This window comes from Mizuhopecten yessoensis, unplaced genomic scaffold (assembly GCF_002113885.1).
Source record: "Mizuhopecten yessoensis strain PY_sf001 unplaced genomic scaffold, ASM211388v2 scaffold8839.1, whole genome shotgun sequence".
In the NCBI taxonomy this organism is placed as follows: Eukaryota; Metazoa; Mollusca; class Bivalvia; order Pectinida; family Pectinidae; genus Mizuhopecten; species Mizuhopecten yessoensis.
Window position 1 is genome coordinate 173,566 of NW_018407747.1, and position 16,093 is coordinate 189,658.

Below are 16,093 nucleotides of genomic sequence, written 5' to 3' on the forward strand. Positions count from 1 at the left end.
TAAAATACGATAGTACAAAGTACGCAACGTAGAAAGAATTTCACCCGTAATATAAATCAGAAAACGGTTAAAATAAATAACGTTTGCCGAAACAAACAACCGTCACCGAAATAAACAGAGGTCGGAAATTAACCCACGATAATGGCGGACCGTGGCACACCACCGGCACACGTGGAGTAAAATAACCGGCCGTAAAAGGCACAAAAATAATTTTCAACAACAATTAGTTATATCAACAAGGGCAGATGGGTAAAAGGCACACAAACTGCGCAAAAATATGAGTTGACACTCAAACCAAACCGACAAAACAAAGTTTTGAAATGGAGCAAGCTCCGGGCGTCAGCAGGCAGCAGGCGCCATAAAAGGAAGAGGAAGGGAGGTCACTCCGTGGCTCTGTCATCGAGATATAGATTACGTCACGGTAGGGAGGTAGGGATATTTGAATATTTTGTTTTTGGGCTACAAAGATGGGTGTAGGTATTGTATATGCATACTAAAGTTATGGTAATTATTACTGAAATGAAAAAGCACTTTAAGCGAACGAAACGACAATCGAAACTACAAATCGATTCGGCTGTGAAATCACTTTCCTTGACACTTTCGTTTTAGGAAAAGATGTCGGATCCGTGAAGGTAGTGATCTGTAGGGAAAAGAGGGACACGGATCAATCGCTTACCTTTATGTCACACCTCCCTTAACGTTTCTCAATAAATGTGATGCAATCGCCAACAATTATATCAGGACGGGAAACCAAAACCAAAAGCCAAAAATTTGACAATTTGTAGATATTCGTATCAAGAAAAGATCAGTTTGTCATCTCTTACCTAAAGGGATTATCCGAAACTATCAAGGGGGTATTCACGGTCATGGTAAGCAACAGCCATGGAACCCGACAAGATGTTCCGAAATAGCGTAGTACAACATGAGGACAAAGCACCGAAAGGAGCTGCTTGCAGTATGGTTACATGATTGGTGACGATGATGAAGAAATATCACAAAAGTAATTAAGGATGTATTCCTTGGAGAAGTTAAAACATCCTGTACTAAATTATTTTGTTTTTGAAATGATTTGTTTTAAAAGGAGTAAATGGCAAATAGGGAATACAAAACTATCACTGATATATTTGTTTCGACAGTATTCTAGCGAACCTATTTTCCCTTTCTTAGCACTTAATGATAATGATATGTGTGTTTAAGAAAAAAGGTAATGTCATTCCTCAATATTAGTACCCAATGGTCATTTTGCGCCGCTTGTTTGAACAATAACCACGATCTGTTGGTGACTAAGTGCTTTCAATGTTTAAAATCACATCCTCTTGTGCTATCCTCAACCAAGAAATCAGTGTGAATAAACGGGTCATTGTTGAGTTGACTCACAAGCTGAAGATTTCCGGTATCATTGTCTCGGAAATTTCTCAACGTTTTTCAGGAATTTTACAAAATCACCTGCAGGTCATGTGATATACTTTTATAAGTCATTTCAAATCTCTGTTTCTGGTACTGCCATATCAATCTACATCGTGGTACTGCTGGCTTTGTCTGGTGTGCGGACATTGAAGAAATCAAATTTGATCCGCTGTAACCATTGTATTTTCCAGAAAATATGTTTTTGCTCTACAGAAGCTCGAGTTATATTTATCAATTATGGACTTTTGTTGAAGTTTAAATGTGGATTTAAGAACCTGAAAAGTGATCTTGACTGATACAATCTGATATAGCCACAGTACATATAAGGGGAGGTGACCTGAAGTAGCCAATGTTAATAGAGAGTGAGGAGGAGGTGAAGCAGTTCTTCACTGCCCCTACCCCCGTTGTGTTGGGTGTTATGAGGTTTTAGCCAGTCCACCTTGATCGTAGTAGAGGTGAACTAAATATCTTACATGCCGTTCATCAGTAATCGCCCTGCTGATTGTTTTCATTTTGAGGATGCTATGTCTTGAGCCTGATAAATATGATTGAACAACTACTTTGGACGAGACGGTCTGGAATGGAATTCTGTAATACGATTTAGAACTCAAAGAAACCTCATTTTACTGCTCCAAAAAGGTATTTTCAAGCTATGAAACAGCATCATTGATATTTTATTTATAGTAAAAAAAAAACATTATCCTGAAATTCTTGATAAAGATTTTATTGCTGTCCATTCTATTCGACCCAGAAAACAATAATTTTGGACAAGGAAACTACGAGTTTTGAGGGATCTCAGTGACAACAAATCTGGGCGGACGGGGCGGACCGATGAAGGGTATTACAAACATCGCTACATGTCGTGTAGTGTAGAGGAGGATATAAACAATGAGCACATGATTTTGTGAATACATTATGGAGAATCTAACTTATATACACATATACCAGGATATCAAACAAGGAACAAGAGGTTTAGGTCAATTGTACAGGGAAGCATGGTCAAGTGTGTCTCGGTTGTTGTAGTACACAGTAGTGATATACACAATTTTGTTTGTGTGTGTGTACGAATGGGGCCTTGGTACACCGATATATCACTACAATGTACATACCTGCATTTATTGGCAGGTTGGTCGAGTGGTTAACAATCCGGCTTTCCGCGAATTTCTCCCTCAAAATTGTATTGATTAATGTATATGCTAATTGTATTCATTTTATATATATATGTACTGTAAAGCGTTTTAGAGTGGCTTATGGTAGCTAGATAGGGCGCTATATCAAATGTTGTATATTATTATTATTTATTATAGTACTATATTTTATAACAGTACCTGGTCATTTGTTACAGTTAATCTATGTTTGGAACAAACTGATGTGCTCTTGATACATGCAAATGTATGGGTTTGGATCATTTGTTTGTAAAAATGCCATCCCCAATTGTGGTATAAACTAGTTTGATCGAAAGTTGATCTCATGTGTGAACAAATACAAATCTACAATATTTACTGTTGAATTAAGCTAAGCCGCCTTTCTGAATCCTTTACAAGGTGACATAGCATGCTGAAATTTCCCGCGATCAAGGGATGGTAATAATATCGTCAAACAGACTAATCGAGAGATTGGGCAAATGTATTTGAAGACAGTTTTCAAAACCAACTTTGTTATAACATTTCCAATAGTCTTATCAATGATATTATAAAGAATTATTTATTATTCATGTGGTGGTGTTTTTTTTATATATATTTCACTACTTATTTTTTTTATTTTTTGTTCGTTAGAAAACGCACTTCATTTAATTATGTTGCACTGTCTAAATATCGTATTATTATTTATGGAATAAATTTCACTTAGTTAGATTTAAATGGGTGATGAATTAGGTTCAGTCTGGAGACAAATTTAATTAACAGATAAGTGGTTCTTGTTGAATTCGTCAGAAGACCAATTAAATGTATCACACCATGAAATCGGCAAAAGCAAGACAAAGTTCATCGATGAAAACAGTGAGATTTTTTTTTTCATTTAAAACGAGTTTGAACAATTGGAATTTATTGAAATTCTGTATAGTTTATCGTAGATACTCAAGCTTGTGTAAGTTTACATATTGACGTTATGTATATAGTGTATCATAGGGGGACCTTCATACAGCGATGTTACGAAAGCTGATATTTTAATACAGCAATATTATGATATTACAAGATTACAAAATACAAATTTTAAAATCTATGTCCTATTTTATTTTATGTGATAACATTTCGAGAAATCTAAAAACTTGTATTCATACGCACAGGCAATGTTTATCTTGTTAATTTAATGGGCAAAAGAGCCAGACAAGATTTGGTAGTTTCAATGGGTCCAACTTGAGTAAAAATGAATTATATTCCATGTAATGCTGTTATATCACGTGTTCCTTTGTTCACCACCGTTATGTCTATTAGTAAACGTTATACATTTTTTTTTCTTTTTTTTCTATATTTGAAAATATTATTGTTCAAAGTTTGGTTAGTTTCATGATAAGTCAGATTTCCCCTTTCGAATATATTTGAAAATACATTGAAGGCTACATCAGTACAAATGTAGATATTCATAATGACTGTCTGAAGGGGAGAGATGCGTCAGCATGGAGAGTATAAGCACCTCCCGGTTTGTTTTTAATGTAAATTTTACAACTTAAGGATCCCTGTCCCACTTCTTCGTATACTACGCAACCTCCCCTTTAATTCGCTTTGGATGTCGAGTCAGGTCACTTCCGTTGACCAGGTAGCTAAGTCGGTTAGAGCGACGATATACCATGTTGACCAATTAGCTTAGTCTGTTAGAGCGACGGTATACCAAGTTAACCAGGTAACTTAGTCGGTTAGAGCGACAGTATACCATATTGACCAGGTAGCTTAGTCGTTAAGAGTGACAGTATACCATGTTGACCAGGTAGCTTAGTCGGTTAGAGCGACGATATACCAAGTTGACCAGGTAGCTTAGTCGGTTAGAGCGACGATATACCAAGTTGACAAGTTAGCTTAGTCGGTTAGAGCGACAGTATACCATGTTGACCAGGTAGCTTAGTCGGTTAGAGCGACGGTATACCATGTTGACCAGGTAGCTTAGTCGGTTAGAGGGATAGTATAACAAGTTGACCAGGTAGCTTAGTCGGTTAGAGCGATAGTATAACAAGTTGACCAGGTAACTTTGTCGGTTAGAGGGATAGTATAACAAGTTGACCAGGTAGCTTAGTCGGTTAGAGCGACGGTATACCATGTTGACCAGGTAGCTTAGTCGGTTAGAGCGACGGTATAACAAGTTGTGATGCAGGGTTTGAATCCCCTACTAGTGCCCGCTGAATTTTCATACTCATGAATTATTGTTGATTCGATTATATTTTTTTTACTTCACATTTTATTTGGTTTTTGTTTCAATAGTCCCGGGAAAACACCAAGTGTCCAATGCCTGGTCACAGTTTTGCCAGTGGTACGGGGATCCTTAAGCAAGACCATATGTTGTCACAGAGGCCCCCAAAGTATGTCAGAAATAAGGTATTTTAACTCAAACAAAATGCATAAATAGTATGATATCCTTTTATTTTTCCTTGAAACATGACAAGCACGTGGTAATATAATGAGAAGCATGATGAGGAGCATAGTGAGTATGAACATCCTTATACCATGATAAACATGTGTGATGGTTAGCAATGATAGGCCCCTATTGTCAGTCAACCTATTGTAAGTTCGATGGAAAACATCTCTTAAGGTAAAGGGTAGAAGTGCATCATTAATAATCGCGAAGAAAAGTTCCACTCAGTTCTTTTTATACTTTGAGTATTCTCGCTTTCAATAAAAGAGATGAACCAACCGAAATGAGATTTCTGGCTTAGGGTGACTTCCGCTGTCAAAAGTTTTTTTCCATAAGCACCGCGACCCACAAATTGGACAATTCCTGTATGGCAACGTGTGATTTTTATGGAATATGTCTTTCAAAGGGACTAAAATGAATATTTCACAGCAATGACTATGGCAATGATATATTAAATTGTCGGTGGCCTTTACTTTAAAAAGTGCCAACACCTGTCAAAATAATGTTTTGAAGTTGGATACGTAAAATAAAGGCACGCATACGAAAAAAATAATGACATATAGATCACACTGCCACGTAGAGTAACCTTTTTGTTTTTGTTATTTTAGGCTGGGGTCCTTATTCTTGTATCGGTATTCTATGTGGAACGGACAATATTTTAAACAAAGTTCATCTGGTGATGTATCACGTGCTGGCTGAGGTTCCTCTCGAAGCTAAATGTCCCAACGTCCCAGTAAGTCTATCATCGTCATCAGGGATACAACTTGTATTGGACACTAAAAAAAAACATGCAGACAACTTATTAATGATTTCAAATATTTCCGTTTTCATATACATGGTATGGGGTCACCTGCCCGACCATATGGGTTTTCTCCGGGTACTCCGGTTTCCTCCCGGATTAAGACCCTCCGTGCGCTAACAACCGGGCCAACAAGAGTGATTTAATATAAGTTAAATTGTTTCATAATTGTTGTTATACAAGTACATTTGTATGTCTTAATGTTGTTTTAATGATATTGTCATATATTTTATCTTCTATATATGAAATCTCTTAATCTCATCCATATAGTATATTGATGATAATAATCAGCTATTGGATACTACACTATAACGTTGTATACGTTAGATAAAACAAATCTGTATTCCAAGCTTACCAGTACAATTCACAACCAAAACATATTTTTAAAGAATGTTCTGAAGGTATATTTTTTCCACTTTAGTATATACATTGTTTTATATAAATTTTTTACTCCAAGCAGCCTCATGAGTAGTCCGGATAGTTCGTAAAAGACGATTAATGTGGAAACCCGGCAGAATCTGGGGTCAGTATTGCTGTATCAAAGAAACCACAATTGATCTGCTGCTCGAATCACAACACTTAGAATCTTAACTTTTTCTTTTTCTTCTACGGGATCTTTTGTTTAAGCAGTGTGTTCCTAGGCTACCGTCTCCAATGACCTTATATGTTGCTTAGGACGTTAAACCCCAAACCAACAAACAAAAAGCAAATAAATAACTAAATAAATCATATAAGTTCTTGGGAATGCATGAGATATGATAAATTAATTTATTGTGAGCAAAGTCTCGATAACTGATTTCACCGCGACATATAAACACGAAGGCGAGGGATGCAGGGAAGTTATTTTGAATTCACCAACCCTTTACAAAATGTTTAGTGGACAGATTGTATTAAAGAATGTCTCAGTAACCGAGCCAATTTCCAATGGATACTGAATATGGTTGAGTTTGAGAGGCTCCATTGTATGCATATACGTACCTTGTTTTACATATGTAAGGTCTCTTTAGTTGACAGGATAGGTGACCCCATTGGAACCCAAATTTTTCAATCATCACCATGCAATGCTCTTTAGTAGCCCGATTGTCAGGGTTTCCTTGACTCCAGTCAGTAAACCCTAGTGGTGTTCCTGTGTTGTTCCAGATCCACTCACCCTCAGTATCCAAATATGTTCCACCAAGGAAACAATTCCAATTCCATCTCTGTTCTATCTCTGAATAATAGGGGCATGTGAATCAGTTTCATACAACTCCTATATCGCATATTATGACAGTATTTAAGCTATATTTATATTAAGGATCCATGTGCCACTGCCCTGTTGTTTTGCGTTAACACAGTGACCTTGACAATAATGTCCTTTTGGCTATAACTGTAGCACTGCTGGATCAGGACATTTCGGATGATCAGATAGCGAAGTAAATAAGAACGACGAGACAAAACAAAATGAAGTATTGGGTTCAAATCCCTAGCCCTGCCTTTGTTACATTCAGAACACTATTGGTGATTATATCATATTTCACCATTATGATTTATTTCCAAACCAGTCCCCCAAGTTGTGGTTTTCTTTTTCAAATATGATTTACCAAATCCATAGATAAACCGGAAAAAAATGTTTCCAATGGATAATTATAGTTTTGGGCATCCTTAAGTCACCAATTCGTCCGAATTGTAAACTATTGATTAAAATCTTTGTTACATCCCATCATTAGCTTCTTTTGGAGTTGTATTTAACATGTTTTTTTTTCTGTAGATAACTAGCTTTTTGGCCACTGGGATAAGTTGTAAACATGGTTTACTATGAAGTGTTATATCCACAAACCTTTCGTGACTTTTTGCAGTTCTGTCTTCAAAAACCGATTTTCCTTATCGTTTCTTATCTCTGCAAGGTATGCGTTCATGGATTGACAAACGACCTTGATTTCAAATTACAAAAAAATAAAACTATGTTTGAGAACAAAAATCATCGCTGACTTCAAGACTCTTTTCAGGTTTTGCAATAAAATGGATTTCTATCTGTCAAATTTTGCGCTTTAGTCTTTTAAAATACAGTTATTATACCTTTCATATTGAATAATCTTTATCTTTATCCTATGAACTGCTTCATTATTACAAAGGTCCTAGTTAACTTACAAAGGGTTACGCACGTCAAAATCCGTTTGCAAGAGAGTCACTCAAAGGGTAAAAAGAGTTAAACAAGAAGAAATGTTGATCATGGTTTACCCATATTGAAAGTCAATAAATCATCCTCATTTACACTGAGTTATCTCATATAGTGGTAGACAAACTTTGAAATAAGTGAATCGAAAATGTATTCCGTGGTTCAAACAAACTCTGACGATATGGATCTAAACTAGCCTTTTAATTAAACAGTTCCTTTAAATGAGGAAGGTGGGCTTATTTGCTCGCTCATAATGGTGCACAGATATAAGTTTGATTTAGGATAATGTCTATATCATATTGGACTGATTTTTTCCTCATGATGTAGATATATTCTATATATTATTGTGTGTATGACTATGTATTGATGTGCGCTAAAGTGTAAACAAATTATTATTATATAGTTAAAGCATATGTTTAATTGGTATACTTACCATTGCTGAATGCCAGTTGCTCCTTTTATGTGAAATCAAATAACAGTTGCCGTCATGGTATACCCACCCAGCCTCACACGTTAGCAGGATACTACCTATAACAACAATAGGATGAGAAGGTTTATCAGATAATTTACATACCACAAAGAGTGAAGTCCTATAAGGATCATACCTATTTTGATTTTCTCTCTCATAACTATAGGCACAAGCCATGAAAATGTTTTTTGTGTGTCAATTAGATGGTTATCAGGACAGGAAAAGTGATAACAGGTATAGAAACGAGTATAACTAAACCATTACATGACCTCTGGACTGAGCATGAACACATGAACTGTTAATTGTTTGGATAATCTAAAGTTTTAATCAAACACTAACGTAGTCGGAATAAGATTCGTCAGTACGGTATGATTCATAAAGGCTAAGTTTGTTTTGAACACAATCAGGAATTGGAAACTGACATTGCGAGCTTTCGAAAACGTCTGTTTCCTTTGGAGCTTTCGAAAACGTCTGTTTCCTTTGGAGCTTTCTAAAACGTCTGTTTCCTTTGGAGCTTTCCAAAACGTCTGTTTCCTTTGGAGCTTTCCAAAACGTCTGTTTCCTTTGGAGCTTTTTGAAAACGTCTTAAGAACTATCAGTGGCGATGTTCCAAATTCAATAATAATACCGCAAGAGAGAGAACTATCTGCTGACGGGAAGTAAAAGGCTTGCCAGTTGTACCAAAATATATTACCTCTCAGAAAAGATACGATTTCCTCGTATTGACGTCTGGCTTTGTTAGATTCTTCCTGAAGAATGCTGCGTATCTCGGGCATGGCATGCTCCATAATGTCCAAAGTCTGTAGCGCATTGCAGTGGCGCCTTTTATGTTCGGGAAGAATATTTTGCTGATAGCTGCCATATATCTGCAGCCAGACATACCAGATGAATCTGAACTCCATGAAAACAGATGAATTCCTTGTCCGTGAGAGGAGGATGTGCTTTGTGTAAAGACGTTACTTATGTATTGTATGCGTCCTTAATGTTCCGTGTTAACCGGATTTGACAACTGCATGTTTATTGGTCAACAACCTTATCAGGCGTTGCCACACACTTTGCTATTTTGGATGCGTATTATCTTGTTTCTTCTTCGTGTGAAGTGTGGAAGAGAATGAAGTATGCATTCAAATAATACATGTTTAAGTAGGAATGAACTGGAAACTAAGAAAGTAACGAATTAATATAGAAGATCGTTGTTGAAACAGCACAGCGTAGGTCAATCATACTACTATGTATACCACAGTGTATTTATAAATATATTGTGTACAGAAAACTGTATGCCGCGTAATTTACCCTGCAGTTTAACATCCACTTTCTTCATACTTCGTAATGAGGGCTAATTTACCATTACAGCGAATTTCTGTACCCAAACAATAAGCAGAGTAATCAAATGTGAAGGGCGAAATTAATAATGGGCGAATATGGATTGTCTCGGTGTTAGAGTGAAAGTTTGACTGGGCAAATGTTTCCTGGTGCACAGTTTACTACATTGAATGTAAATGTGAATAAATATACGATGTATATATAGGATCAAACATGAGTTGCCATTTCATATGGGATTTTTGAAATGAGTATAAGAATGTTTTAATTTAGCGAGCCTCTGGCGAGCTAAGTGAAAAAGTCGTGACGAGTTTCATAAATTTCATATGAAATTAAAACGATTTAAAGATCCTTTTTATCACATAATCAAAATTTGTTGTTTTTATTCGTGTAAAGCAACATTTTTCATGCAACCTTGAAATGTAAAAAGCCGCCATTTTAACTCTAGTGCGTAAGTCTGTGACGTCATGTGCTTGTCCTAGTCGTGACGTCACAATTGAAACAATTGAAACTTACAACTAATCACAGGGTTGATAGGTACATATTACATGGGTTAATACGCAAAAAATATGACATGGGTATATTGGTTGGATAACACAGTACATTATGTCATAAAATGAAAATATTGCATAACTCATAATTCGAGTACAAAAAGTATTGTTGATATTTGATAACTAGTATCATAAATTAGTGAACGTTTGTCCCCTCTTCCGTTGTTAAAACTCTTGATTACATCGCTCCCCATATTAGTGATTTGACCCCAAATCAGCAATGACGATTACCACAAGTTATTCTTATCCCTTTTATCTCTGTGATTTTAGGTATGCTAATAATTTGTCTTTGTGTATCAGTGGCCACTTGGTCATGATACTGTTTACAGATTTATTTAGCTCTCTCAAATGTAAGCGCATTATCAAAGTTTAACAGATAGGCGCATTGCTGAATTGGCGCACCCAGAAGATAAGTGTTCAATAGAAACAATACACGGATAGTTCGATTGGTGCGATCAAAATTTAGCGCAATATCTTACGCGGGAAAAGCCCTAAAATAAGACTACCGCTAAAATAGGTACATTTACAGTATAAGAACAATGGGATGGAACTTAATGCATCAATCAGATATGGATGTAAGTGTGTACAATGCCAAGGCGTTTTAAAATCAATTCTCTTTCGCCTTGAAGATTATATACTATCATTAAAAAAGGTAATAGTCTGTGTACAAGACATAAAAATAAAAAAAAACCATCATAATGTTATAAACATATATATTCATAGAAATTGTACAACCACGAGTGTAAATGCTTAACGGATCTATATACAATATACGTCATACGTATAATACCGGTTCTTAACTTGACGCTACTGTTCATACTATATATGTATGTGACCATTAAGGAAGTTTCAAGACCTTGTCGATCTGTGACAAGTTCATGTGCGGAACTGGTTCCTGATTTTAGATAGTTGAGTTATGTGTCCGTGATATAAAAATGAATAAGTATTTGTTTATGAAGTAATTTCTTCCCCTTCAAAATAATCTCACACTTTTCAGGTCCGGATGTGGTTTTTCTGTTGAGATGTAAGGATATGCGAGCTATTGTGTGCGCTTTATCAGAGATAACAAAGCAACAACAAAAACTATTGATCGATCAACTGATTTAACAGTTGACCAGCCGGTGAGTTTTGGGGAATCTTGCTTCTTTAATTTCTGTGCAACTCGTATCGGTATAAATAAACAGTTGTGATTTCAGAATTTAATACAATATAATTGAAGTTATACCAAAACAACTTCGTTACTGGGAAAATCTCGCGCTCGACTATTAACTCATAATTCATTTATAGAAATTCGATGCTGGAAGCCTATCAAAGTTAACATTTTACTGTACCATACATGTTTTTCGTACGTTGGATGTACTGAAGAACGAACAAATAAAACAATCTCCACATCCATAACCCTTGTTTAAAAGCATGTGTAAAATGCAGCTAAAATATGAATACAAGAAATGAATAAAATATATTTATACCATACACGTAAATAGATGTTAGTGGGGAAATTCAACCCACTTTATATTGATATAAATTGGGTTGAATTTCCCCACTAACATCTATTTACGTGTATGGTTTCACTGGGAAACACTAAACAACAAGAAAATCAATTCTACAGCTTAATCTTTCTAATTTTACCAGTAAACTTCAATTAGCATTGAATTTTACAAAACACAATCTAAATCATAAATTATATACTTACTGAATACATTGAATAAATAAATGTTTTTATTGAAATAAATGTCAAATTGATAAGGAACTCACTCCTGTAAATTACGTTACAAAATTCGACTTGTGAGGTAAATATCTCATACATTGTGTTATTTATAATCTGTTATACAGATATAGAGCACTAACTTAAAGGAAATAAAATATTTGAAAACAAACAACCTAAATAGACATTAATGTTCCCTGAAGGACAAACTATTTCCCTAGGAACATAATGAACATTTCACGGCTGCTAGGTCTGCAACTGTTTTATATACATTTACAAAACAACCAAACCAAACCTGTAGACTATTGGATTGTGTTTCAATTAATGGTGCAATTGTTGTTTGATAATACGTCTCATCCGCACAAAAAAATAGACCTGGTTAAGGAAAAAACAGAAACATGCTAAAATTTAAATTGTTATTTTGTCAATAATTTGCTGTTTTTTAAAAAACATTTAAATAAGGTCTCGTTGTCCCGATTTTGTCAATTAACTGGTAGCAAATTCACATGATGATGAGGCAACAATTAACTGGTAGCAAATTCACATGATGATGAGGCAACACTACGGGATCGCAATGTCGTGTCAACTAGGTTGTTATGTTGCACATACGTTACACTGCTCATTTGGCTTCCATAGGGAATCCACTAGCCCGCTCTACCCGACCATTTATCATGTGTCTTTTCTGATTTTCTGATTTCGATTGTGTTTTGGTACTATTGATAATATAAAAAGTCCTGCAACTATGTATCGAACTATTATTTATGTTTATAAACGTATATGTTTATTTTGGCTGTTGTTTCTAGTTTAAGATGTAAACAAGAGTATCAGAGGCTGATGAAAAAAAGGAATTCAACCCTCCTTTGTTTTCGTCTTTGAATAAAAATATATTTAGAGGATATCTAACAGTGTCTTCATTAATACCAATTATATTCCACTCATGTGGCTAATATTTTAATATCTTTTAGCCACACTTGTGTTATATATTTGATATTACTTAAGACACTGTTAGATACCCTCTACAGTGATTATGGTAATATAAGTGTCAATATTAACTAGAACAATGACTGATGTTATTTGTTTATATTGAATGTTTGGATTAACGTCGACAATGACTGATGTAAATTCTATATATCGAGTATCCGGTTGTACTAGCTCAATGACTGATGTAAATTCTATATATCGATAACCCGGTTGTCATAGCTCAATGACTTATGTAAATTCTATATATCGAGTATCCGGTTGTACTACGTCAATGACTGATGTAAATTCTATATATCGATAACCCGGTTGTCATAGCTCAATGACTGATGTAAATTTTATATATCGAGTATCCGGTTGTCATAGCTCAATGACGGATGTAAATTCTATATATCGAGTATCCGGTTGTACTACGTCAATGACTGATGTAAATTCTATATATCGATAACCCGGTTGTCATAGCTCAATGACTGATGTAAATTTTATATATCGAGTATCCGGTTGTCATAGCTCAATGACGGATGTAAATTCTATATATCGAGTATCCGGTTGTACTAGGTCAATGACTGATGTAAATTCTATATATCGAGTATCCGGTTGTCATGGCTCAATGACTGATGTAAATTCTATATATCGATAACCCGGTTGTCATAGCTCAATGACTGATGTAAATTCTATATATCGAGTATCCGGTTGTCATAGCTCACTGACTGATGTAAATTCTATATATCAAGTATCCGGTTGTCATAGCTCAATTACTGATGTAAATTCTATATATCGATAACCCGGTTGGCATAGCTCAATGACTGATGTAAATTATATATATCGAGTATCCGGTTGTCATAGCTCAATGACTGATGTAAATTATATATATCGAGTATCTGGTTGTCATGGCTCAATGGCTAATGTAAATTCTATATATCGAGTATCCGGTTGTACTAGATCCATGACTGATGTTAGCTCTTTATTACGAGCTTCCGGATTAACGAGTGCAGTGTCTGATGTAGCTCCTACATAACGAGTATATGGTTTAATACGTACAAAGAATGACGTAAACTGGTTATAACGCATATGCGGATTAATGAGTACAATGGCTGATGTAAATTTTATGTAACGAGTGTACAGATTAAGTTGTTTTGTTGGGTTCGCTTTCCTCTTTTGATTATCATCTTGTAGTTTTTACACGTAGGTATTTTTTTTAAACATTTGTTTTATATGAAAAATAACGTACAATGTATTAAGATGTCATTTTCAAAAGGTATGATCTACTACATGTTTATTCATTTTCAAGTCAAAAGAGACAAACTGCTTTAATCATTTTAGTTATTTCTCTTTTCAACATTGAAAATTGACGTTTCCTAGGTCCTATTCATGCACAGGAAAGTTTGGCTTGAATTGATGGTGTTTGTAATTTTCGCACTGATGCTCAGAGGGGAACATTGATGTTTTTTGATATTTAATAATCAAGGAAAGATGGTAGCTTGTATAGTAGAAAATAGTTCTATTTTTCCTGGAAACATGGCAAGTACGAGGCAAAATAACAAAAAAAAAATATATACGAAGACATAGTTTGTCTGAGTTTATAGTCACGCATTGACTGTGTTCTTCACCCACAGACATAATGGCGGCGACAGGAACACGTGTTGTTACAACAAGCCTACTATCCCTACGTAGATCCTCGAGATATTCCGGACGGGGAGACTTCATTTTCGACATTTTGTTAAAATCTCGTTCCTATATAAGATATCTTATTTAGTAACAGACTTTAATCATATAAGATATCTTATATAGCTATATGAGATATCTTATATATTATATAAGATATCTTATATAGAAAATTAAATGAGATATCTTATATACGATATAAGATATCTTATATATCATATAAGATATCTTATATAGCATCTCATTTAATTTCTATATAAGATATCTCATATAGTATATAAGATATCTTATATTTTATATAAGATATCTCATATACTTTATAAGATATCTCATATACTATGAGATATCTTATATACGATATCAGATATCTTATATAGTATATAAGATATATCATATGCTATATAAGATATCTTATATAATTCGATGAAATACAGGATCGACATTGCTCCTTGAATAAATGTTAAGTTGGTTTGCCATATTTAATATCAAGTTTGTCAAACACGCTACTGTATCACCCTATTAGCTTCTAGAATGATCTGCTGACATCGCAATACCGACAACGTATGACGTATACAGCTGCTATTGTTTCAAAGTACGAATTGAAACCATATTGACTCGTCACTCTTAAGTTACGAATTTGTCAGTTTTCACTCTGGAGGTTATATCTATACGTTTCTCGTCACACGCTAACAATGGTGTTAATGTCAAACTCTACAATTCAGGAGTTATAATGTGAAGTTATATAGCGCGAGACCGTTATTGGTGACATCAAACTGATATATAGCCGTATCTGCCTCTATAACATTTCACTGCTACAATAGCCAACATAACAATGAATACGGTAGATATAAGTAACCATACTAAACATTAGATGAGCTGATTGCAATCTTTTCCAGTTTAAGAGTCATCTGTACGTAGGGCTTTGTACTTAAAGTCGGCCCCACAATCCTATATTTGCAAACAACAATATGCAAAAACACTGGTGTTTGTTTTGAGTCAGACTTCTCTAAGGACTAGATATATCCATGCCGATACAACAATTTACCACTTTCATACTTTATTTTGGTACAAAAGGGGTTGTTGCTAATTTTATTCTATCAATACTGTGAAATCAGTTATTTTGGTGGGGTCCAAATTTAGTGGTCTCCCCACAAAGCACACTTTCGTTGGTACATGTACGATGTCCATGTGTCATTTTTACACTCAAAACAAGCTATCGGGTTTTTTTTCATTTCAATTAATTTTTCTCTTAAGTTGTTTTTGTTTACGAGCGATGAACAACAATCAGTTCAATTCCATTTATTCCATGGTCACAAGATGCTAAAAAGGAAAATAATATCAACAAATAAAATTAGCTTCCTATGATATTAATGTATGAAATAGTCTACAGAATTGTGTAACAAATAAATAATTAACGCATCTAAAATGCTACAAATTCAAAATATCGAATAAGTCAGTCGCAATCACTACAATAGACGCGATA

At 34.9% G+C, this 16,093-nt stretch overlaps 1 protein-coding gene across 1 annotated transcript; it reads right to left on the reverse strand.

The window, feature by feature from the left end:
• Window positions 1–4,970: 4,970 nt before the first annotated feature.
• LOC110456730 (perlucin-like protein) lies at window positions 4,971–9,328 on the reverse strand. The gene is made up of 5 exons (XM_021507646.1): window positions 9,086–9,328; window positions 8,356–8,450; window positions 7,584–7,677; window positions 6,746–6,977; window positions 4,971–5,744 (listed from the first exon to the last, which is right to left on the reverse strand). The coding sequence occupies exons 1-5, from the start codon at window positions 9,291–9,293 to the stop codon at window positions 5,720–5,722; spliced, it is 654 nt and encodes a 217-aa protein (XP_021363321.1). The 5' UTR covers window positions 9,294–9,328; the 3' UTR covers window positions 4,971–5,719.
• Between the last annotated feature and the right edge of the window lie 6,765 nt (window positions 9,329–16,093).